The 27,137-nt window shown below is 36.0% G+C and overlaps 1 protein-coding gene and 1 pseudogene across 1 annotated transcript in view; one reads left to right on the top strand and one right to left on the bottom strand.

Moving 5' to 3' along the window:
* Positions 1-27,137, top strand: part of EML6 (EMAP like 6) — a 240,439-nt gene that overhangs the window by 128,927 nt on the left and 84,375 nt on the right. Inside the window, exons 8-16 of the mRNA XM_033125253.1 lie at positions 929-1,130; positions 3,669-3,806; positions 5,503-5,759; positions 8,969-9,184; positions 14,233-14,400; positions 15,571-15,677; positions 18,955-19,073; positions 21,306-21,492; positions 23,597-23,702. Of these exons, the coding sequence (XP_032981144.1) occupies positions 929-1,130; positions 3,669-3,806; positions 5,503-5,759; positions 8,969-9,184; positions 14,233-14,400; positions 15,571-15,677; positions 18,955-19,073; positions 21,306-21,492; positions 23,597-23,702 (1,500 nt within the window). The remainder of the gene's footprint in view (positions 1-928; positions 1,131-3,668; positions 3,807-5,502; positions 5,760-8,968; positions 9,185-14,232; positions 14,401-15,570; positions 15,678-18,954; positions 19,074-21,305; positions 21,493-23,596; positions 23,703-27,137) is intronic.
* Positions 22,146-22,268, bottom strand: LOC117033499 (uncharacterized; annotated as a pseudogene).

Here is a 27,137-nt window from a genome sequence, read left to right as displayed (position 1 = left end):
TTAGAGAGGTTCCATAAATTATTTGATGTTTGATGGTATTTTGAGACTGAAATTAGAGTTTCATTTGCATATTTCTGGGACAAAGTCCATCTGTTTATCCAGTAGAATGGGTCTGGATTCTGATCAAATACATATTAATTTTCCCTAATATGATAATTAACCATTCTGTAGTATCCGCCACATATAATTTTAATGCAATGTTAACATCCTAAAGATTGACGTGATTATTAACGTTTCCATAGAAAATCAGAAGGGAATCATTTCAAAGAGGGTTAGATTTTCATAAAGACCAATTTCTCCTCTTATATTAATTTTAAAATGTATTTTTAAAATATATGTGGCTGTAAAACCAGATTGTTATCCTAAGTCAGGCAGAAAAGAGTGATTATTCTTTTGTACAATGAATTACAAGAGATTAGAGGAAACGACCAACACTAGTAAGGAAATGTTAAATAACACAAAATGGCATGTGGACTAGATCCTCCAGTCCCAGAAATTAATTAACTAATTAATTAATTAATTAATTAAATAATTAATTAAATTTACTGGAGTGACGTTGGTTAATAAAATTACATAGGTTTGAAGTGTGCAATTTTATAATTCATCATGTATTGCATTGTGTATTTACTATCCAAAGTCAAATCTCCTTCCATCACCATATATTTGACCCCCTTTAACCTTTTCTACCTATTCCCTCCCCCGTTTCCCTCTGGTAACCACTAAACTGTTGTCTGTGTCTACGAGTTTTTGTTTGTCTTGCTGGTTTGTTGCTTTCAGTTTTATATCCCACGTATGAGTGAAATCATATGTTTTTTTTAAAAAAATGTGTTGCATTAGATGCTATCCTGGTGAAAGGTATTTACTTTAGGTGTTTTATTTGTAAATGGTGTGAAGATATGCTTTTATTTTACTTATTTATTTTTGTCAGGCCTCTCTATCCGGAGTGTGTGCTGGAAAGCCGACCGCCTTCTAGCAGGGACCCAGGATAGTGAAATATTTGAAGTGATTGTGCGAGAACGAGACAAGCCAATGCTGATCCTTCAAGGCCACTGTGAGGGGGAGCTCTGGGCTCTGGCCCTGCACCCCAAGAAGCCACTGGCTGTGACAGGCAGCGACGACCGCTCTGTTAGGTGAGGCCCCAGCAGTGGCTGTTGTCACCCCACTGATTTCCTTGGGATAACAGATTTATTTTGCCCTAATTTGCTTACCTAAGAGAAGGATAAACCACAGTGCAGATCCACACAATTATCACATGGAATGTAAAGACATTTAGCTCAACAGCAGGTGGCTTCTTGGCATTTCATTGTTATCTTTCTTTGGCTCCATCTTAAGTCGTACAAATGATTTTAGAAGTGAAAATACATGCCTACTGGTCAGACTGGCTTCCAGTTCCACTTCTGAGAGCTAAGCATGCCGCTCGTCTGTGGTGAGAGCATATTTCCCGCTCGTACCTTCGGTACTTTGCAAGGGCTGCACTGCGATGTCACAGTATCCTCACAGACACTCGTTCATCACCATCAGAGCTTAAATTCCGATTTGCAAAGTTGTCTTCAGCATGTGAGTAAACAACTATTTCTTTGTAAATTCTCAGATGGAATTTTAAACATTGTCCTCAAATCAAAGGCAAGTTCTAGTTCCTGAGAAAATGGGTGATTTTCTTAGGGCATCAAGGGTTCTTGCTATGGCTCATTTGTTACCTCTGATAGTACAACATTGAGTGAAATCAGCAGTCTGAGTGTGCTTCCAGTATTCTTGTGACTGTTGAAGTTCTGAACATATGATTTAAAAGTGTGAGATGAAGACTAGTACACTGATTTCAGTATTTTTGTATTTATTACTTAGCTTTAATTGTGCTCGAAAACAAAACAGACTGGAAAGAGAGTGAATGACGGTGAGAGGAAGGGATTGATCAATTGATCAATTGATTACTGCTTCTGGGTTTTAATAGTTAAAATAGAACATTGTAAACTAAAGGTTCCTGTTTCCTGCCTGCCCTAATTCTGTATTTGTGTGAATCTAATCAATATACAATTGGTATACTCAATTAGTAAAGTATAAATCCAAAAATAAATCCATTTTTTAGTCTCTACCAAGCAGTAAGCAGCTCCAGTTGTCTTCTCGTATGACATAATTGTATATTTGGCTTGTCTTCACTTAATTCCTCTTCTTTTCCTTTTCCTTCCATTACTCTTAGCTTTCCCCAAACAGGCAAAACAATACCACCAAGTTATTCAAACACCTGTCAAACTCTATTCATACCCATGATCTCAAGAAAGTCTTTAGCTGTTGTATTTTGACAGCTGTCTTGAGTTTCAGAAATGCACGCATCCCCAAGTTGTCCTGACTGCCAGAATTTGTCTTATTCTCCTTAACCATTAATTTGGCTAAATGTAATTTTACACTGAGTGTGGAAATTTAGGAAGGGTGTAAGTCATAATTTCTTGAGAAAGATTAGCTGAGTGACTTTATAAGGATAGTACAATTGACTGAGGTGTGATGTTTTCTTCATGCTAGTAAAGCAAAGCTTGCAATGCTGAAAACAGCATGAGATTATGAATAATGGACAAGGCATTGAAAGACTACCATAAGCTTTAGGCTGAACAATGCAGTCTGACTAAAGGATCAGTGAACTAGTCACTGGGCAACTCTGCATTGTACCAGCGTGCACCCATCCCTTCTGATGGCAGAATGCATTAGAGAAACTGTACCACATGTGACTAATTCTTACCTCTATTGCAGAACTCTAGATTCTTGATCCCCTTAGCAGATATTGTGGCCTGTGTGTTAAGAGAAGACTGTCTTAAAAGCACTAACACAGAGAGGTCAGATTCCACAATTGCAACTCACATGTAAACCCGTATGTGTAGCTTCAGAGATCTCCTTCATGTTCACTCAGTTTGCGGTGCCTGGATTGGGTGTTCCCGGAGCTGCCGAAAACTGTGTGTTAGCAGCATTTGTCCCCCATTTCTCCAGCAGTAGCTGTGCTCATCAGGCAGGGGTACTGTGAAAATCTGCCTGGACCATGAGTGGACCTATGAGCAGGCGGACGCCCAGGGAGCTTATGAGGAATGATAGCATGTGACTATATACAGCTGACTTTGGAACCGTCTTGGGCAGGGGTATCATTCACTCTCCTCCATCTCAGATATGTTTTCTTTGTAAGGAGGCCAACAAATGGAATGTGTATTTCAGTCTATATGTACTTAAATGACACAGTTACTGCAAGGGTATATATATATATATTTTTTTTTTAATTTTTTAATTTTTTTTTTTTTTAGAAAACTAACCATAAAGCATCCAGTACTGCTTCTTATCTTGTGTTATTAACAACCATTGGTATAAGAACAATTTTAAATTTCCAAACAGAAAAATAAGATGTTGTGTGAAGATAGTGTATAAAATTTTCTTTTTCTGTGAATCTCAAAATTTTTGGAAATGTTATCTCATTTTATATTCCTTGCTGGATATTTCACATGGTAAAAATGACCTAACGTTAGACTAAACACCATCCCAGATTCCCCGACATGCCGTGAGGAAGGACACTAGTGTGAAGTTACTGTGTCCTTTCTTGTTGTTATCACAGTGTGGTGAGCAGGCCTTCTTGCCTTGGGTCGGCTGACTATGAGAAGTTGGTTTGGTTTTGTTTTTTCCTTTGTTCTTGTGCTTAGGCTGTGGAGCCTGGCTGACCATGCCTTGATTGCCCGCTGTAACATGGAGGAAGCAGTTCGCAGTGTTGCTTTCAGCCCGGATGGATCCCAGTTGGCCCTGGGCATGAAGGATGGCTCTTTCATTGTTCTCCGAGTCAGGCATGTATTGACATTGAAAATGATATTAAATATTCTCTTTTGTTAAGATTATCCTGATCGTAATGTATGCCAGGACCTTAGGAAAAAACACACTTACTCTTTCACAATCCCTTATCTGTAATTCCAAAACCCGAACACTCTGAATATCCAAAATTCTTCTGTGACTTATTTGGCAGCACAGCCTGACCCAGTGAACTGATTTGAGACTGTTTATAATCTATTAATCTCTTAATAGGAATAATCATGTATCCCGTGATTTGCTGCAAAAATATTAATGTATTAATACAGCATGATGCCCCAGCCCCTACTGGTGATATTACATAATAAATTGTATGCGACTCTTTTAAAAATCTAGCGAATAATGAATTCTCAAGCTCGTCTGGTCCCATGGGTTTTAGATAAGGGATTATGTGCTTGTCGTAAGCCAAGAAAAGAGGAAGACACAATAAAGCTGTCCCCAGTAGCACCATATTTTTAGAGATGAGCTTGAGTGAAAGATATCTTCCACCCACATTTGACAATAAAATAGAATATTTCATACTTATGAACATCCTATAGTATTTTTACAGGATAAAAATTATGGATCTACCCTGTAATTCCTCTGAACGAATTGGTTGTCCTTTTGGCGCATATATTTTGTGATTACAGAAAGGAAATGCAGCCATCAATTAGATATGGCATGTTTTGCACAGAGACAATTCTATATAGCTTTGAAAAATGCGTTTGGCACAGTTTATTACACTAAATTCTCATTACCAGCCACATGTAACTTATTACCAGATTGGTGGGCAGCATTTTCTTTCTCTCCTTAGCGATATGTGACAAGATGGCTAATTACCAGATTTTCTTTTCTTTTTGATGGATTTCCGAAGGAAAAAAAAAATCCCCCCACACCTATTTTATGACATTGTAGTACACTGTAGTGCTATTAATAAATGATAGCAGGTGTGAGGAATTATTATGTGGAAGCAAATATTTGGCATTACTTATGCACTCAATTTGTTTTGGAGTCGATGAAGGCATCATTACTGACTCAGGGAACCTGTCAGTCAGAATCCTATCACATAGTTGTAGAAAAACGCTCAGTGAGCTTCCAAATAAAGGCAGACTTACCAGCATCTGATGAGAAAGGATACAGAATATTCCAGTGATTCAATGTATGCATTATTGAACTTTTTATCCTGAAAGTTAAATAATTACACAACAATAAAAAAGTTATTTTCCTTTTCTGCTTTTTTGGACTTGCTCTTTTTACAGCAATAAGCATTAAGCTTAACAATCATTGGTTTCTTGTTCTTAAAATATAAAAAGGTGGCACATTTTTATGCTAACCTTGATATATGTGCAGTTTTCCAATGACATATTTTAAAACAGTTTTACAAACCCCAATTTTTTTAACAAGAAATTTTAGAGAAAGATAATGTATGATTGAACATGAAAGCAAATATGCACTTTATTAATTTTCTTGGTTTTTACTTTGGCAGACTAAAATATGATTTAAAATGTTTATTATTAAATTTGTTAAATTGGCCATAAACTTTAAATAATATTATATATATTTCCTTAAAAGTTAATTTTTTATTTCCTATAGTTGTTTTTTTCCTTTCAAAACAATTTTTTTCTCTGGCACGTTTTCTTTAAAACGTGACTTGGAGTTCCTATTTGCTCTTTACCACTTTGCTTTTTATTCTTATAGAGATATGACAGAAGTGGTTCATATCAAAGATCGAAAAGAAGTCATTCATGAAATGAAATTTTCTCCAGATGGTTCTTATCTCGCAGTGGGATCCAATGACGGCCCAGTAGACGTCTACGCTGTTGCCCAGAGGTATAAGAAAATTGGAGAATGCAACAAGTCCCTTAGTTTCATTACGCACATTGACTGGTCTTTGGATAGTAAATACTTGCAAACTAATGATGGCGCAGGAGAACGACTGTTCTACAAAATGCCATGTAAGTCATGCAGGCGCTGAATGCTTGTGGAAAGCAAAACTTTGAACTACATGAAGAAAATATGAGAATGTTGTTATGACCTCAGGGCACGGAATGTTTTCTGAAACAAGACCCTCAAATCACAAACTGCCAACGAAAAGATTAATACATTGGCACACATTAAAATTAAAAAATTGCTGAACAAGAGACCTTGAATAAAATGAAAAGACAAGACATCGACTGGGCATAAGTACTTGCATTTGTTATAATGAACAAAGGATATATATAAAGAATACTTAAAGATAAGTGAAAGAAAAAAATCCTAGAAAAAGTACTAAAAATACTAAAGATTTGAGGATCATAGTGTTTATTTACTGTGATTGCTTTAGTCTCAAATCTGTGCTCTTCATAAATGGAAGTCATTGTTTGATTATTTGATAAAGCGTGCTAATTGGGATTTGAAAAACACAATTTCTATTTGTATCGGCACCTCCCACTGTCACTTTCAGAAGAGATTCATCTGACTTATAATACTTAGTTGGTAACATTTAGTTTGTAATACTAAAATGTCATAAATAAAAGATAAATTTATTATAATCTTTGATTATGACTTTTTAATGTAAGAGGAAAAATTTAATATTTGACATAACTGTTGATCTCAAATAATATTTTATCTTAAAATTTTTATTGAAAAATTAATCTTTATCATAAAATGAGTAACATATAAGTTCAACTTTTTAAAGAATCTCTGCCCTATCAGATTCGTCAATGCACTATTACTAGGTGCGTATTTCTTGTCTACTTTATTTGTTTCATGTTTTCTCATATATATTTTTCATATGTGAAAAAGTATGGAACACAAGTTTGCCATTTGCAGAAACAAAATTACATCCTGCTCAGTGATAATATCATAATTTGCTTTCTCATTCTCCTGTTATTGAACAGTTGGGCTTATTTCTACTTTCTTTGCTGGTATAGACATTGCAGCTCCAAATAACTTTGTACAGTTGGGATTTTCTCTTCTGAGTTACTTTCTTGAACTATATTCTTCAAAGCAGGAACCTGGGCCAGAGACTATGTTCCAACTATAAACTCTCTTATTCTATGGTCTTTATAATGAACTTTTATGTAATGCTATGATAGAGTTCAGGATTTCTGGGTACCAACTTGATAGGACGCCAGTAATGTACGAGAGCATCTATTCTCACAGATTCTTAATTTGAAAACATTTGTTTATTTTTGAGGGGGAAAGTATGAGATAATATACTTCATTGTCTTGATTTTGAATTTTAAAATTGTGTATGCCTAAACATTTTCTCAAACACTTCTTTATCCATGTGCTTCTTCCTTTGTGTGTTCCTTGGGGGCATCCCTCACCAGCTGCTGCTGGAAACTGGGTATCGTGGCATACATTTAAGAACATACCTAGCACTATTGCCAAGACTATTTTCCCCAACCAATTACTTTTTTTTTTTTATATCCAGGATTTTTTAAAATTAAGTGATATAAAGCAAAGAAAACAAAATACAAAACCCCACTTTGGGACCTAATCTATTTCAGCTTTCAGTCACAGAAAGCTCCATTTCTCAGTCTTTTATCCTATACTCTCCTTTTTATTTTAATTTTATATTTTTTTACTAGTTTCAGGTGTACAAAACAATGTAATAGTTAGACATTTACACTCCTCACAAAGTGATAACTCTGCTCCCCCAATCTACTACCCCTCTGACATCTTCTATAGCTGTTACAATTCCATTGACTCTATTCCCTATGCTGTACTCCATATCCCATGATGTTATATATATATTAAATTATAGTTGACATTCAGTATTATTCAGCTTTAGCTTCAGGTGTACAGCGCAGTGGTCAGGTATCTACACCGTCCATGAAGTGGTCTCTCTAATAAGACAAATGCCCATCTGATACCCCACAAAATCTTTACATTATTGATTGATTATATTCCCCAAACTATCTTTCATATCCTGATGGCAATATTGTGGCTACCAATTTGTACTTTCTAATACCCTCACCTTCTCCCTCATCCCCATCCCCCTCCCATCTAGCAACCATCAGTTTTTCCTCTGTATCTCTGGGACTATTTCTGTTTAGTTTGCTCATTTATTCTGTTCTTTAGATTCCACATATAAGTGAGATCATATGGTATTTGTCTTTCTTTGACTTATTTCACTTAGCATAATGTTCTCTAGGTGCATCCATATCGTTGCAAATGGTAAGATTTCGTTTTTCTATATGGCTGAGTAATACTCCATTGTATAAATGTACCACAGTTTCTTAATCCAGTTGTCTACTGATGGGCATTTCAGTTGTTTCTATGTCTTGGCTATTGTGAATAGCGCTGCAATAAACATAGGGGTGCATATACTTTTTCAAATTAGTGTTTTGGATTTCTCTGGATAGATACCTAAGAGTAGAATTGCGGGGTCATAAGGTAGTTCCATTTCCAGTTTTTTGAGATACCGCCATGCTGTTTTCCATAGTGGCTGCACCAATCTGCAATCCCACCAACAGTGCATAAGGGTTCCCTTTTCTCCACATCCTCGCCAGCACTTGTAGTTTGTTGATTTATTGATGATAGCCATTTTGGCTGGGTTGAGGTGGTATCTCATTGTGGTTTTTATTTGTATTTCTCTAATGATTAGCGAGGCCAACCAATTACATTTATTTCATTAAAATTTGGTGGGTTTTTTATTGTCTCGCACTTTTAAATTTAAATCATAAAATCCATTAATGGTTTTCATTAATTTATTGAGCCTGAATTTTAAAAAATCACTTCTTTCGTTCCTTGAATTAAGAAAAGTAGAAGTTAAGAATAAACTTTTTAGAAACCTGGCAAAATATTAGTGACTAAATATGATAATGTATAATTTAATAAAAGTAATTTCATCCATAATATGAAGCATACTATCACCAGTATCTATAAAATTAAGGCCAAGTGAATATTAGTAGTTTGAGACATTACAGTTAGTACAATGATCATTTTCTTTCTTCTTATGTCTGAGTTTTGACCATTTGCTTCCTTTAAACCTTCCTGCAAAAAAACAACAACAAAAATATCGCTTGGTTAAAGAGATCAGACTCTATAGTTTTCTTGTTTTATAGAACTTTAAAGGAAAAAGTTTTAAACCTGTGTAAAAGAAGAAAAATGAATAAAGTAAATTAGAATATGCTTTTTGTTTAGCTGTAACTTATTAATATTGATTTTTTTTCAGCTGGCAAGCCTTTAACAAGTAAAGAAGAAGAAATCAAAGGGATTCCCTGGGCCTCCTGGACCTGTGTGAAAGGCCCTGAAGTGAGTGGAATTTGGCCAAAATACACTGACATCACTGACATCAACTCAGTGGATGCAAATTACAACAGCTCAGTGCTGGTGTCTGGAGATGATTTTGGACTGGTTAAATTGTTTAAATTTCCTTGTCTCAAGAAAGGTAAGTGCCAAAGAGATATTTCATTTACATTTATTCTAGAATGTATATGCCATATAAGTAAGGCTTATTTTCTTGGTGTCTATTCCTGGAGATTATTCATTTTATCTTTGTATACAAATTACTCTTCAACACTTTTAAATACAATGTGTTGTTGATGTCATTTACTTTTAACATTCTAAAATATGGGGTTTTGCAAATTTAAGTCAGAATTTGTTAACAAGAGTTTTTACTCAGCATTTTGTGATTCATAAGCCTCATCTTTACATTGTAAACAAGTTATTTATATTTATGTAAATAAACACTCCTAATTTAATTGTGTGTTACTTTAAAATGTAAAATTTGTAATGAATTTTTTTATGCTTCATAGCTAATTGTACTTGTTCATGGCAAAGCAAAGCAAATCCTCTTAGACATATTTAAATAAAATTTGAAAGTTATTGTTCTTTCAGATAATACAATTTACGGACCCCTTGTCATAGCAGTAATTTTGCAAACCAGATTTACATAACTTGTGAGATTTTTGAGAGAGAAACAAGTAGATTCAAAACAACTTTCTCTGCCCTCACATTCTATTGTTTTTTTCCTTCTATTGTTAAAATCTTGTTGCATAACTTTTTGTGGCATTTGCAAGCTTTGTAGAATGTGACTGAATTAACCATGTAATGACTTCATCCTCTTATTTCTTTGCAAGTTTAGGCAAAGTCCATACACAGGTTTGTCTGAGACTCCCTGACTGCTTGTTGAAAACCTTAGGGACATGCTGCTGCTTGCAAACTCTTTCACTTGAACAATTTTTAGATTAAGCAAGGAAAGGGATTGAAAAATGTCATTAGGAAGTCATTTTGCACTAACTGGCAGTTTTAAAGCAATGACAGTTACAATACAGAATTGGATATAAAATACACAGCAAAACCACCATGACTTACACTTGACAAAATGACCATCAGTTAAAGTACTCGAGGCACAAATTTACCTCAATGGGCCAAATTCAAACTTCTCTCTCTCTCTCTAATGGGTCTTTTGAGTAATAGGGCATATCTTGTTAGAGTAACATACTTACAGAAGGTAAATTAGGCAACCAGAAGGCATCTGGGGATTCAGAAGAAATGCCAGTGGGATCAGAAGCAATACTATTGCAAGTGTCAGGATTTGGGAATAGTTAACTCTGCGAATTGGTATCTTCTTTGTATCACCAAACCTTGCAGGGTGAACGTGGGTCAGAAAAATAGCAATGGAAACGTAGATCTTGCGTTAGTTTATGAGAATGGGAGGGTCAGGGTAGGCTAGGGTGAGGTTGTGAGTAGTGCTGTCTGTCAAAATGAGATACCTTTATATATAAACAACCTTGGGGATGATGGCACATGGGGGATGTCTGAATGAATGAGGAGAAGTGGACAGCCAGAGTGATAGAACGGTGAGAGTAATAAGATTCACCTCAGTAATCTGCAGAAGTTTCCATGGCCTCATAGCAAATTGAATTGTTCTACTTTTCATGATTCATGGTTTATAAATCTTGCAATTTGCCTCAGGGACATTTAGGCTTTTGTAGACTTTTTGTGCTAAAACTACTGGCAGGCAAGTTTCTAAAAGACTGTTGTTGAGGGGAATAGTAACAGTTGTTAGGATTTGTCTCCCTATAACCCAGGGTTCCAGTGACAACTCTTCCCCTCAACTTGTGAACCTGTAAGCAGCCAAACATGAGCAGAGGCTGATGACAATGAGACAGTGTGGAGACTGAGCAAACAGGATAGTTTTCTGTTGTGCAGTGCAGGAACAGACAGGTGGGAGTGGCTACAGCGTGGTGAATGAGGGGAGAGTTGTGTAGTGTGAGGGTCGTGGGGACCATGTCATGAAGGGCCTTGTGGCTACTGTTAGAAATTTGGGTCTCAGTCTAAGTGCAATGGAAAATTATTGAGGGTTTAAAATGGAGGAACGACATGATCGATTTGAGTTTTTAAAAGACCGCTTCGATATTGTGTGAGATGGGTTAGGGTTGGGCAGGCTTCAACCAGAGAGATTACTGCAAGAGTCCAGGTGAGAAATGATGTGGCTTGGACGAAGATTTGAGGAACATATGCAAGAAGAGGTAGTTGGAATTAGGAAACAGTTTCAAGGTAGAGCTGAAGATCTTGCCAGTGGATTGGATATGGGGATAGAGGGAAAGAGAGGAATCGAGCATGACTCCTAAGTTGGGGTGGATGGTGGCACCATTCATAGAGATGGGAAAATGAGAAAGGAAGAAGTTTTGTCTGTGTGTATGTTTTATGGGGGTAAAACGGTAGGAGAGGAAAGGGAAGGGGACCTCATCAGTCTGTTTTATCTGTGATAAGTTTGAGGCATCCAAGTAGACACGGCATATGGGCTGTCAGAACTCCAGGGAGAGTTCAGGGCTGGAGAGGAACATTTGACAGTTGTGAGCACATGGACAGTATTTAAAGCCATGGGAGAAAGGTCAACAGAGTGTTGATTGAGAGCTGAGACCTGAGCCACCTTGTGGTTCACAGGAAAAAGAAAGGCCTGGTAAAGTCAGTGTCCTATGGAAGGACGTAGAAGAGGTGGGTGTGGCCTTCATGTATTCAATAAATATTTGTTAAGTGGTGTTCTAGAGGCTGGAGATACATTAGTGAATAAAACCAGCACAAATCCCTGCCCTCATGGAGCTTGTTGTTCTCTTGAGAGGACATAGTCAATAAACAAGAAAAGATAAATATGTCTGATGGTGAGACATGCTATGAAGAAAATAAAGCAAGCAGTGGGAGTAGAGTTCCCAGGTAGGGTCGCATAGTGTTGCTACTTTAAATAGGGTGGTCAAACAAGGATCACTGATAAGGTTTCATTTGACTATAAACCTGAAGGAGATGAGGGAACCAGCCATTCAGATATTCAGGGAAAGAGCATCCCAGGTAGAGGGAACAGCAAATGCAAAGGCCGAAGGCAGAAGAACGCCTGGCAGGCCTGAGGAGTGACCAAGAAGGGTAGGGAAGAAAGGAGGGGGACACAGAGAGAGAAAGAGAGAAGATGCAGGAAAAAAGATCAGAGAGAGGCCTAAATATTAATGACACCTATGCCTTTGCAGGTTCTAGTTCTAGACTACCAAGTGTATATTTGTTATCTATTGTTGCATAAAAACTTCCTCTCTCCACCAAATTTAGCAGCTTAAGTCAACAAACACTTATTATCTTACAGTTTCTGGGGGTGAGGGATTTAGGAGCAGCTTAGCTGGATGATTCCAGCTCAAGGCCTCCTCATGAGGTTGCAGTCGTCTGAAGTTAGACTGAGGCCCGGGGGTCCTCTTCCAAGATGGCTCACTCACGTGGCTCTTAGCAGGAGGCCTCAGATCCTTGCTGTGCAGGCCTCTGTGTAGGCTGCTTGAGTGCTCTTACCACGTGGTATCTAGAGATCCAAGAAAGAGAGCAAGGGGGACTCTGCCTTGCCTTTTATAACCTCCTCTTGGGTGTCACACACCTTCACTTTTACCATGTTCTATTCATTTTGATTTATATCAAAGAATTTGTGGATGCATTTTTTCTTTTTTCTAGCTTTTTTGAGATATAATTGCAAATAACATTGTGCAAGTTTAGGGTGTACAATGATTTCATATACAAATACATTATGAAATGATTACTACTTTAATATTAGTTAACATATCTATCACCTCACTTAGCTACCTTTTCTTTGTGTGTATGCTAAGAACATTTAAGATCTACTCTCTTAGCAACTCTCAAGTATACAACACGGTATTGTTAACTGTAGTCACCATGTTGTACATTAGATTCCCAAAATGTATTCATCTTATAACTGAAAGTGTACCTTTTGACCAACAGCTCTCCATTCCTCCCAATTCCCTAGTAACCACAAATTTGTGTGTTTCTATGAGTTTGACTTTTTCAGAATTGTGGGCATATTTTTAAATCACTGCAAACAGACAGGTTAAATGATCTTTGAGGAGGATGTAAAGGTCCGGGCAGCAAAGGACAGCCCAAGAAGATTTATAGAGATATAAGAAGAATATACTTTACTTCCCAATTATTGACTTAACATCAGCCTGTATTTCCAACTGATCTTAGTTGGAATCTGTTTGAGTTTATTAAATTACCAAAACTGATTTAGGCAACTCTTTGCAAAAGGCAAGGTTGCTTTTGAGACCCAGGGCCTCCCTTCCCCTCTGTGGCATTATTCCCCTAGACTTTTTTGGAGGTTCTAATGTAATAGGACCTCACCTGATCAGAACACGCTCTCAGGAAAAGGGAGGCCTTTATATAAACAATTACCTCTCTAGTAGGAATTTAAATTTTAAACATGTGATAGTTGAATAGATGGCCTTTTAACCCAAAGAGATTTCATTTAGAGGGACTGTAAAAGGTAGAAATGTTTTTGAAGGAGAGACGGGGTGCTGATTGGCCCCCTGAAATCTCCCATAGTCTTTGGAGTACTAGGTCCCCACATGATAAGGTGGACTCTGCTTATTTCCATGAGTATCTTTATGCTACTGTCTACTGATCATACACTGGAGATTTTCTTGCAGTAGTTCAGCCACAAGTATAAGTTCAAATAGTTTTTCTATTGCATTCACTACTTGGGAATGGCGTTTACTGGGTAAAGTCATCAATTTAAGAGAAAATAATTTCATTCTCCCAACCCTACATCTACATGACCCCAAACAATTTGACTTTTATCCCTTGACAGAATTATTTTATTTCCCAATTGCAAAAGACTATCTATTTTATCTTGTATTTAAATAAGAATGTGTGAGATATTCATTTTTTAGAATTTATTTTCAGAATCAGTGAAGTGGTAGGCATTATTTAGAACAGGTAGGTTCGGATGTGTCTTTAGCTACAGGGCTTAAATTGTAAGATCCATTTTTAGCTTAGTCCATGCTGGAATAATTGAGGTACCTTTTGGAGCATTTGTTTATTTGTTATGTAATACTGAAAATCATTTTGTAATATGTTTAAAGACTTTACTTCTGAACATGAATAGCAATGTAATTTTCTAACCAATAATTCTATTTTTTGCATAACTAATCTTCTCAAAAATATCTTTAGGAGCCAAGTTTAGAAAGTATGTGGGCCATTCTGCACATGTCACAAACGTCCGCTGGTCTCATGACTTTCAGTGGGTACTAAGCACAGGAGGGGCTGACCACTCGGTTTTCCAGTGGAGATTTATTCCAGAAGGTGTCAGCAACGGCCTGCTGGAAACTGCACCCCAGGGTAAAACCAGTAATAATTTTTTTCAACATCTGTTTTTTTCAATAAAGTTTCAAAGAATGTTCTAACATCTCTTCTGGAGGTAAAGAGTTAAAACAATTTTGAAAAATTCATTCCTATAGTAAATTTTGAAATTAAAGAAGACCAGAAAAAAACCGTTTGAAACAAATATGGGTCATTTGAATAATTTCCTTCAGTGGATTTTGCTTATACCAAATGCAAGGTGAAGGTCTAAGGTTTACATGAAGAATTAACCTTTGAAGACAACATGAATGCAAATGTTTCAACCTCCTCAGGCCAATTGGAATTGGCGGTGGGTCTGTTCAGTCAGGTTACGGGATGACAGGGTAAACTTTGTAATAGTAGTTGCCTCCAGAATGGGGTTCAAAGGATGGTCTACAATCTGGGCCTATGTGTTCAATGGATGTATAGTCTTTGTATTTATTTTGATGTCGGCAGGAATGATCAGGTAATAAAATGAAAACCTATATGAGGAAGTTTTTATCGGGAGGGCTTCTTCAGTGATTTTTGGCCATGGCAATTACTGGCACTTGGGTATATTAACAGGCTAAAGAGGATTTTTACTCAACTACATGGCTGGATTCCTCAGCCTTCTCCTTGGTAAAACCTACCTTTTCTTTCTTTCTTTCTTTCTTTCTTTCTTTCTTTCTTTCTTTCTTCTTTCTTTCTTTCTTTCTTTCTTTCTTTCTTTCTTTCTTTCTTTCTTTCTTCTCTCTCTCTCTCTCTCTCTCTCTCTCTCTCTCTCTCTCTCTCTCTCTCTCTCTCTTTATCTCATTCTCTCTCTCTCTCTCCCTCCCTCCCTCCCTCCCTCCCTCTCTCCCTCCCTCCCTCCCTCCCTTTCTTCCTTCCTTTCTTCCTTTCTTCACCTTTTCAAAGCAAGATTTAAAACTCAAAGGTCTATGATCTAATAGAAGTGGGGGTTAAGTTGTCCTGGTCCTATCAGAGCTTCTGAAAGGGGAAGAGGGGTGTGCTGAACTTAACCAAAAGATAAAAAATAGAAATGTTTTAAGAATTTAGATTAAATAAAAACTATAGTGTATTTATTTTTATTTGCTTTGATAAGATAGAAGAAAGAAAATATTTTAAATAAAACTTTTAACTATTTAGAGTCTCAGGATTTTTGCTTGTTTCTTATGGGTTGCGTTTCTGCAGAAGGTGGCACAGATTCCTACAGTGAAGAATCCGATTCTGATTTATCCGATGTGCCGGAGTTGGACTCTGATATTGAGCAAGAAACTCAAATCAATTATGATCGCCAGGTCAGTAAGCAGTTAGCCTCTCAAATCCCTTGTCGCCCTGAATCTCCATCTCATTGGATTTGGACATTGACTGTAAATGGCTGGTACTTAGGCAGAAGAGAATCAAGACAAAAATAAGGAAAATTATCTACTTCTTGTCTTTAAATAAAGGTTAAAAATAAGGTATTTACCTGGTCATATCCTTAAATAAATTTTTTAAGTGGAAGGTAGTAGCAAAGTTTCAAAACTGAATGACAGTTGGGGTTTTCTGCCTATTATCACCTAAAATTTTTAAATATTTTTTGCAGGAAAAAAATGTGCAAGTAAGCTACCTGATTTTATATTAAAGCATGTATTTTCTTTACAGAATAAGTAGGCTTGGAGACATGGTAGTTTGCAAGTGAGCTGTTATCTTGGTTTCTCTCTTAACTTATTGAGACTATTATCCATTTAATTAAAGTAAAAGCCTAAATACAATGTACATTATCTCTCTAATCGGAAATCATCTCTAGTAGAAAAGTTGGGCAATTATATCCAAATTGGGTGCTAATTTTTTGAAAGTAGACATTATATCCTAGCACTAAACTGAGTATTAAACAGAGCAATCCTTCAGAGGAATCTGGACACATTGTTGTGGTGATAACTGTAGCGATTCTATTTTCTTGTCATTTGACAAAGGTATGTGAAGCAGATTCTGTACACGAACATGGAGTGAATAAAATTTCAGGTTTCAGGCACAGCAACTGTCAGTATTGACCATGGAGACTTACCATATAGGTCTGTCATACAGACCTACGGCAGCTGCCATGCATGTATCAAGTGTCTCTGTGGGACCAGATCCTATGCTTTATATGCACCAAATCCAACCCCACACTGACCTTGAGAGGTTAAATAATTTGTCTACATCCACATCGCCTGTAATATTAGGGTAAGAATGCAGATCTGGGCTTCTCTCCAAAGCACACATTCCATGTACTACTTCACTTTGCCTCTACATAAACACTGAATTTACTGCTTTTCAGATGATATTTTTTTTTCCAGCCCATAATCATCATTCATCATCATTCATTGATTCAGTGTTTGAAAAATTTTATCAGTAGAAACGAAGTGCAACTTGGGTCAATTTCATGACTAAATCAGTTTGACTGTGTATTGATACAATGTATTATACAGTAAAACTACTAAGGTTAAGGATTTGAAAGAAAATTATTAATGTGGAAATATACAAACACTAAACAATATTATACCTTGATATCAAGGGGAAATAGAATTCAAGCAAAGTGAACATAAAATCTAGGAAGAAAAGGAATTTTCTTTAGTTGGAAAATTTTTATTTCATAAAAAGATGCCAGTAAAAGAATCAAAAGACATGACTGTATTGAAATCCATGCCTAGGATTTGTAAATTCTACCTGACTTCTTACTTTCTAAAGCTTTCACCTATATTATTTAATTTGCATTCACAATATTCTTGAGTTATTCCTGATCAGGGATTTTTATCCTTTTCGACAGATGGGAATTTGAGGCCCACAGAGGTTATGAGACTTCAAATAAGCAATAGAAATGCCAAAGGCTCTAAATTAGTTGATGAGCTGATGAAAGCATCATGAATTCAGATGAATAATTAGATTTTAAATGCTTAGTTCATTGCATCTGTAATAGGCAAAACAGTAATGAGGTATCATATGATTTCCTTTCTTTTTAAAAAGAAAAAGGGTTTTGGACAAATCCTAAACAGAGATTTTATTATAATAATATTTCATGATTTTTTTTTTAGTAATGTAGTTTGATCAAATGGAAACTTTCCTTTATAAAGACGAGAAATTATTAATAAATTGTATTTTCCTTTCAATGTGTTAATTGATATCTCTTGGTAGTAGGGCATAAATATATGGTAGACAAGATTGATTTTTGTGTACATTTAAATAAAATTGTAAGACATGTTCTCTTAGCAGCACATTTTAGGTTCTAAGTTAGACCAAGAGCTTTGCTCTATAGCTCAGAGTGTGATCTGTCCGGATGCATGAGGCCATGGAAGGAAAATAATTCTAAACAGTGATCACCATGATTCATGAGGTACACATTTTGCAAATGTCAGAATCAAGAAATTTCTTGCTTTAGAAGAAATTATAACAGAATACTTTATATTTTATTGATAACTTTAATAATTTCCTTTTTTATTTATTAGAAAATTAATATCATATTTTGTGGATATAAATTACTTAAACATAATAGCAAATCAAGAAAAAAAAGATTCATTTTAAATCCCAATGTTAGTTTGGCTCATTAGAAGAAAGTAAAATTTGATATCATGTCTTATGTTCTCAATTTTATCTTTCAAAGAACCAACTCTTAGTTTTGTTTATTTTTCCTATTATTTTCCTAGTCTCTATTTCATTTATTTCTGCTCTAATTATTATTTCCTTCCTTCTACTAACTTTGCGCTAAGTTTGTTCTTATTCTTCTAGTTCCTTGAGGTATAATGTTAGGTTGTTTATTTGAGATCGTTTCCCTTTTTTTAACGTATACGTTTGTAGCTACAAACTTTCTTTCCTCTTAGGACTGATTTTGCAGCATCCCATAAGTTTTGGTATGTTATGTTTCCATTTTTATTTGTCTCAAGATATTTTTTTTTATTTCCCTTTTGATTTTTTCTTTGCTCCATTGATCGTTCAGCAGTTTGTTGTTTAATTTCCACTTATTTGTGCATTTTCCAGCTTTCCTCCTGTTACAGATTCATAGTTTCATACCATGGTGGTCGGAAATGGCACTTGATATAATTTACATCTTCTTGAATTTGTTGAGACTTGTTTTGTTCCCTAACATAAGATCTATCCTGGAAAATGTTTCGGGTGCACTTGAGAAAAATGTATATTCTACTGCTGTTGTATGGAATGTTCTATATATGTCTGTTAGGTCATTTGATCTATGGTATTCCAATTTCCTGTTTCCTTATTGATTCTCTGTCTGGATGATCTATCCATTGTTGAAAATGGGGTATGACAGCCCCAACTCTTATTGTATTGACGTTTATTTCTCCTTTTAGTTCTATTAGTATGTGCTTTATATATTTAGGTACTTTGATGTTCAGTGCATACATATTTACAATTGTTTTCTTGTAGAATTGTCCCCTTTATCAATATCTAGTGACATTCTTTGTCTCTTGTGACCATTTTTAGCCTCATGTCCTCAAAAACACGATTTCCTGCAATTATAGATTTCCTGAGAATGTGAAGACATTAATGTTTTTGAAACCTGAAGAAAAGAGTTCCAACTAAATGTATTTGTTATGCTTCAAGGTTTACAAAGAAGATCTACCTCAGCTAAAGCAACAAAGTAAAGAGAAAAACCACGCAGTGCCCTTCCTCAAACGAGAAAAGGCTCCTGAGGACAGCTTGAAACTGCAGTTCATACATGGGTGGGTGGCCTGTCACCAGCCTTATCACCAGGCTAAAGAGGTCCCCTTTTCTCTGTACTTTCCCACTTCAGACTGGCTCTTTTTTCCAGTTTGCACTTACCTGTGATTATTCTCTGTCCAGTTTTCTCAGTCGATATACTGTGGCCATCACAGTGTGTCTAGATTTTTCGTACTTCATATACTTCCATGATGCATACTTTTCTGTGGCTCATTTTTATTTCACTTTATTCTTTCCACCATCTCTGTTTCCTTTATTCCCATAACTCCTGCTCTATTTTGCTTGGCTCCAACTAGGACAATATTTTCTTCAAATATTTTTGCTCACATAAGTCCAAAATCATTTTGAATTTTGAAAATTATATACAACCTTTCATGCTTTAAGTTGACATCTAAAACTTTTCAGCAAAAGTATAAACGGTTGTGAAGAACATAATATCTAGTGTTTTATAAATATATCACTCATTTAAATGGAGCCAAGGGAACCTAAATGGCATAGATATTTGATTCCCAATATCATCAATTTAAAAAATATGTGAACAAGTGCTTCTATAAAAGTAGGAAATTTTACATCATTCATATTTCTCCTTGAAGTCATATTTTCATTCTACTTCTCCCACAGAATTTTACTCTAGCATAATGTTTTTATGCTTGAAAGTCTTTTACTGATTACCCAGTCATACCTGCTATTTGTTCAAAAATGTCTGTAGGTTCAATTTAAATTTAATTTCCTTTGACCATTAGAGTCTAACTCTCTGCTGTCCAGTGTGGTGTCCACTTATAGCCACTGAGTACTTGAAATGTGGCTAGTCAGAATTGAGATGTGCTGTATGTGTAAAATGCACACCAGATTTCAAAGATTTAGCATGAAGAAAGAATGTAATATGTCTCATTAAAATATTTTATATAGATTACATGTTGACATGATAATATTTTAGACATATTAGGTTAAATGTTCTTAAAATATGTTTTGTTTTAATTTTTTTAACATGACCATTAGAAAATTTTAAATTGCCTGTGTATCTTACATAATATTTCTATTACCCAGTGCTGCTTTAAATGTTAACAGTTTTTCTAGATGTAATTATTGTTATAACATCAGCAGTACACAGCTGACCAAATCAATCTAAATATAGTACAAATTCTGATACAGTTATTTAAAAAAATTATTTCAATGAGTTCAGATATAGGTATATATATGCATACTTACTATTAGTGTGACAGAATTTAGCATTGAGTCTATTCCCATTTTTCATTTTTTAGTCTATGTAAGCATTGAGAAAGCTTATTCACATAAATCAGTCAGTGAGAATGGAAGTAGTTTTATCATAGCAACATTATTCAATTCTTTAAAATCCTCTTGAGTTATAGGTCAAAAATAACGGGGGTGCCAAAAAAAATGTGTACAAGTGGACACTTTGGTCAATGTTGCTTAAGCATTATGTTCACCATAATCAGAAGTGTCTGGTATCTGGACACTAATGGTAACCACTTTGAGCACCTATTGTAATTACAGAAGTCAAACATGACTTGTATTCATCTTTTGTTACCAGTATATATTGATTATTACAATTTTAATACAGTTTTCTTTTCTTAAAATGTGTATACATTTTTTTGGCACCCTCTGTATATATTGTGATTTTGATATATCACACAAAATGTAGTCTAATGATCTATCAGTTGACAATTCAATTAAATCGCTCTTTAATTTTGTTAATAGCAAAAAATTTGAAATCACTTGACTTGCAAAAGGAATTCTTACCCACTTGTTGGAGTTGTTCACTTTCTAAATCCACACTTGGATTTCGTCCCTTTGTTTTGGTGTCCCTGGAAGTTTCGACATTGCAGGGTAATACACCATAGTAACATTCCAGATGGATGAGAAGAACGATTTCCTAAAGTGGGAAGAAAGCAATTGTGAATGGGGGTGGTAAGAAAGGAAAACCTGCACCTCGCTGCAGGTGTGTTCTCAGGCTGGTTAGTTTTAAGAAAGAGCATATACAATAGCTGAGGATATGAAAACAGATGCCGTTAAAATTATCAGTGCCCATTTACCCCTTCAAAAGTGTCATCACATGCCCTCAGAAGTCCTCATTCCTCCATTGAAGTTAAGCAACTATGAAGACACCTGGGTTTATACTTGTGCATGTCCGTATGTTAGCTTTCCCTTCTGACAACTCCTGCTCTGCTCATTCACTGTTCAAATACTGTGCATTTCTTGGACCTGTGCTTCAGTTATAGAGGCTACGACTGTAGAAACAATCTGTTCTACACACAAGCTGGAGAAGTGGTCTACCACATCGCTGCAGTCGCTGTCGTGTACAACAGGCAGCAGCACTCGCAGAGGTTGTACCTGGGGCATGACGATGACATTCTCAGCCTAACTATCCATCCAGTGAAGGACTACGTGGCCACTGGGCAGGTATATCTTTCCTCTCTGTTGGAGGCCTAGCCAAAGAGACAGAGGATTTAATTTTGAATTCAATTTACATAATCGAAATTCAAGTAATACTTGGTAGTGATAAACCTGAGGCAGGAAGCCGAAGATTCAGTGAATGCTGGATCATTTCATGATGGTAGGAGAATCAACTAGTAGCCTCTGAGAGAGTCTCATCCTAACATGATGTGATTTATGAATAGAACAAACAATGCAAGTTCCATGAATGCACAGTCTTAATATACTTTGCTCATCGCTCTATACCTAGTACTTATTATATCCTAGGTACTCAAAAATGTTTGAATGAATCGACGTTTCATACTAGCATAACATCTGGTGTTAATTTTTTTTTTAAACTTAAATCATATGAATTTTGGCTAATTTATTATTTTCTATTTTTAGCCTTTCAAAAAAACTAAATTTTATCTGAACCATTTTGGAATGCTTAAGTTTTTTATTGAGTCTATAATTGAAAAGCTACTCAAAACAGAGCCCTGTGTTCCATCATTTTGTGTAGGGAAAGGAAAGGAATCGAGTTAACTTAGTGAAGAAAGAATCTGTTAAACTCAGATTTATTACCTTGCTGGTAAAGCAGTAATATTGTCAATAGTATTTTCAATTTTGTCCTCTTTTCTTCCAATGTGTTCAATTTTATCCTGGGTTTTTAAAAATATATTATTCTCCGATAGAGGACATATCAAATATTAAACTGGTAAGAACAGATGCTACACTTGATCTTAGCCAAAAGGCCAAGAAGCAGTATTATCATGGCTTTTTAACGGCAGGTCAACTGATTCTCAACAGTTTCCAAGTGGAAAGCTCCAAGAAAAAATCTTAACATGAGACAACTAATTATTTTTGAGACTTGACATGCAGGTGGTAGAAGTCTTTGAACAGGGTTCATAGGCTGGAATATATGAGATCCATGGATGAAAGAGGCCATGAAGGGAGTCAACCCCAGAAATATGAATTTGGGGAGAAGAATTCATAGTTTTTATTTTATTTGTGGAAGGACTACAATTTTCCAAAAGGAAAGAGACATTAATTGACACACTGGTTTGCTGCCCCTCCAACTGCAAACTAGACCATCTATTATCTATTATACATTGGCTGACATTATTAAGTTTTACAAGTCATTGATCACTACTTTGCCTTTTCACTCACCCCCACCCCCCTTTTTTCTTTCTCATAGACAGATAATTCTTAGTTCATGGTTATTCAATAACCTTCCTTTGAAAGAAAAAACAGATGGGTTCTTTACATAAACCCCTGAGGAAATACTATACGCTGTCATGGGTGGAAGGCCATGTATGACAAACCAGTATGCCAATAGCCCCTCCAGGAGTAACTGGGCCTCCATAGACCAGTGTAGGAGTTGGCAGTATTCTGGTCAGTTATACACGTGGCTTTATGTCCCACTTTTTTCTTCTTTTAGAGTCATCATACCCAAAAGGTTATTTTTTCCTATGTATTGTAAGTGAGAAAAACTACTTTACTGTAATGATTTTCTACATTATTCGGAATTAGTGTGATAGAAGCTTGTATCCCCTCAAGGAGAATCCACCTTAGTGACAGAGTTAAACCATGAAACTGTCATTTCCAGGGGAGAAGCATAGCCAGGCTAGTTGAGGTGGGTAAAGTAATTGACATGGGTTAAGGAACTCTGATGGTAGCACCATGACAACATACACCTGACTCCCTTGACCAAGAAGTGGAATCTTGTGTGGAGCTGAGAAGGTAGGGAAGGGAAAGGTAGAACTAAGTGACAAAAACAAATCACAGTGGACATTGGAATTAGAGTTTTAAAAGTCCCTTAACTTGGAGCCACGTATCAGGTTAGGCTCTGCTGGCACCCAACTTGATGCCAGAACAATCTCCTTAGACTCTTCATGACTCTGTTGCCTCATCTGGAAAATAATGGAGTTGGACCAGATGATTCCTGAGGGTCTTCCTATTTTCCAAATGTGTGTTTTTATTTTTGTTTAATTTCTGAGCAACTTGACTTGAGTCAAGTTTTAGACTTGAGTCTAAAGAACAAAATAATTATTTAATTGATAAGCAGTTAATAACACTCATTCTGTTATTTAAGGTTGGAAGAGATGCTGCTGTTCACGTGTGGGACACACAGACTCTAAAATGTTTGTCGCTATTGAAAGGACAACATCAGAGAGGAGTGTGTGCGCTTGATTTTTCAGGTAAGCCCGTTTTCCACTAGAGTCATTGACAGACGGTTCTACATTTAGGTCAGTTATTTTTTTCTTTCTTTCTTTTTCTAACATCCTCCTATTTAGTTGAGTTCTGTTTGTAACAAGGTGAGCCCTTTGTATGTCAGATACCCAATCTTCGACTGGAAATCAGATATGTTAATATGTACCTCATAAAGAAATGTGGCCTTTAGTTTACACGTCTTTTCCTCATCTTATTTCCTCTCCCCCAAGTCGTCACCCAGAGCTCATACTGTGTTCTGCATTTACTTGAGCGATTTGAAATCCAGAGCAGCTGTTGCTGTTGAAAGACTTAGTTGCAGATGTCTGGCAGTGACTCAGAACATCAATTTCATCTCTCCAAATAAGTGGGAGCACAGCACCTGTGATTTAAAATATAAAGAACTAGAGGAATGGCTGCAAGTTTTCTGCAAAGGGCCACTTTACAACACTGTAAACACTGGTGTTTTGGAAATAAATTTCATATTGCAAAAACAGAATTGAAGGTTTCATCTTCTTAATTTAAAAATGGAACATGGTACTATAAAAATACTAACTGATGGATATAATTTTCTTTAGAGTAAGGCTGTTTCCTTAAGCTAGAATTGGAGACCAAGGACCTATCACAAAAGGTGTTTTTACCTAGAAATTTTCAGTAATCTCAATTGTAGAAATTAGATCAGCAGAAAAAAATTCTTCACTTTTCTACAGAAAACTGATTCTATAATTTCCTTCTTCGAAATTCCATTAAATGTTTAATATGTGCAATATGTATAATATTAGTCATTAAGTTCCATGACTACACAACCCCAAGCTCTCTCATATGTCCCTTACTCTCTTTCTCCTTGTTCAAACTCACTCTTTCTCATCTGTGCCATGGTAGTAATGCTGGTCTCTGATTCTATCTACACTTCCTCCAGTCCATCCTACACACTTCTGGAGTCTTCTGAAGCACAGGTATATTGCCACCACATGGACTCCCGTTTGTTGTCTGACTCAGGGCTGATCACTTGGTTGGACATTCACGGCTTTCTATGATCTGGTCAACCTTCCTTTGCAGTGTTTTCACCCACTAATCCATTCATGCTGCTTTATATCTACCTAACTGTAGAACCTAAATGCACTCCTATCCTTTTTTTTTTTTTGCCTTTGTTCATGCTGCCATTTGTCAGTTCAAGTCCTACCATCCTTTAAGACCAAGTTGAAAGTTTTCTCCATCCTTACAGGGAGAAATAATGTGTTCCTTCTTCTTCATCCATTAGCCCATTTTTGTCATTGATCTGTGGTACCTGTTAGAGTCCACTTGGTACTGTGGCTATTTGTGTCAATATCTCCTGTGCCTATAAACTGCTTGGGCAACAGAACTCATCTTTCTGTTCTCCACTGCACATGTTGTACTGCTATACACACAGAAGCTACTCAAAAAATGTGAATAAATGAATGAACAAATAAGGTATTGCTCAATGCACTTTGTCTTGACATTCACTATTACTATTAGAACTTCGCATTTTCACCATGTTTGGGTGAAAGTTATTTTTATTCTCTAACAACATGGTGCAGTTTTTTGTGGGTTTTTTTGTGACATGCACCTTCTTACATCCTGCAAACTACTGTAAAAATCTGAGTTGTTCAATCATTATTACAAGTTATTCGATACTTTCTGTGGGCATTGAATTAGTTAGAAACGAAGCTAAGCGTTTAATACTATACAATAGTGGGCGTGTGAGGTAGAGAAGGCGTGAGTATCGATGGAGAGAGAACTGGTCGGCATACCACCTGCCAGCTGAAAGTCCAGATAACACACCAAATAACCGTGAATACAAAGTCCCAAACTTCCACAAGTTTGATGGACTTGCAATTTTATAGTAGATGTGCCATGTGGCCTTGATAAAATGGTAAAATCTAAAAGGAAACCATAATTTGAGTTCAACTATGGGTCTAGTCCAAAAATGTGAATAAATTTCTTCTATATTTTTTTCATAGTTCCACTCCTCAATGGCCAAACTGACCTTTTCCTAAAATTAATTTGCTAGCAGATGCATATGTGTATACTTAATATAAAAATTATATTAATAAGTATGCTCTAGAATAGTGGTAAGACACCTTTTAAAGTAACAAAAATAAAAAATAATAAGACCTAAATGTGTATGGTTATAAAGAATCTAATACATTCATGTTTTGGCAGCATTGAAAATTGACTCAATAATTCTAGCAAACAATTTCACAGCATGTAATAAAAGCTATAATTCAAAATGACAAGTATGTGCACTATGTGTATTTCATACACATCTCTATGTCAAGTTACGTAAGAAAAACTAGAGCTCAAAATAGCATCTATTTACTGATTTCATCTAAAAATGTGTGTATGTGTATTAGCATATAAACAGTGGCAGGAAATTTAGAATAATATAAATAGAATTTAATAATCATTAGATTATTTTTCCATAGACTTGATTAATTTTTTTAATTTAGAAGAATCAAAGGAACTAACTCATGTTACTTAAATACCTATATAGAAAAAGGGATTAGAGGAATGTTGATCCAAGGCATTAATTACGAGACGAGTTAATGAGCTGGTACCCAGTAACTTGGTCTCTGAATTTCGGAGAGCTCACATCTCTTCTTCGCTTAGTAGTTTTGTAGAAGAAAGATCAAGAAAGTAAGTGAACTTGGAAATCTGTCCCTTGTAAGGCAGCTGTTCAGATCATTATTGGGGTAGAGAAACGATAGGAAGAGGTTTCCTGTGGTTTCTTAAAGAAACCAACCTCTAGGATGAGTCTGAGAAGCTGATTCTGTCACTGCTTCTAATTCTTATCTTGGGAAAATAAAGAAATCCCTAGATATGAAATATATTCTTCATAAAAAGTGTATTTCAGTTTTAACAATACATTCCCTATTCCTCAGATAACAATCACCGGGGGAGAGCCCAATCATTCAGCAAATGTGTTATTTTTGATTGTGGAAAATTACATTTTTGTCTCCAAGTTAAAGTACAATATTTACGTATAAATGGCAGAAAGGAAGCTAGTTGATAGTTTTAGAATGCGCTGATATTAAGGACTACTAAGAAAGAACTTTCACTAGTATCTCTTGTGTTCGATCCATCACCTTGAATAATTGCATGCAGATGAATTGTGGTGGTTGATTGATCTTTGTGGTGTCTAGGGCACCTCCTGAAGGTGTGAGCCAAGGCCCCTTTGGTTTAATATTTATTGCTAGTATTTTGTGTTATAATGATATAACTTCAGTGTTAAACAGACCCTGCCCCACTTTTCAGGCCACAATAGGAGGCAGAGAGTTTGATGGGATGGCCTGGGGGAAGGCAAATCCAGTGTCAGATCCAGAGCTAGAACCCAGGTCCCCTGGCTGGGATGTCAGGTGGTGGGAGTTGTGTGGGGGAGATCTCCCTCCTCAGTCCTCTTGCCT

Source organism: Rhinolophus ferrumequinum, chromosome 13 (assembly GCF_004115265.2).
Source record: "Rhinolophus ferrumequinum isolate MPI-CBG mRhiFer1 chromosome 13, mRhiFer1_v1.p, whole genome shotgun sequence".
Classification (NCBI taxonomy): Eukaryota; Metazoa; Chordata; class Mammalia; order Chiroptera; family Rhinolophidae; genus Rhinolophus; species Rhinolophus ferrumequinum.
Note: the sequence above shows the minus strand (reverse complement) of the source record. Positions and strands in the feature narration are given on the sequence as shown.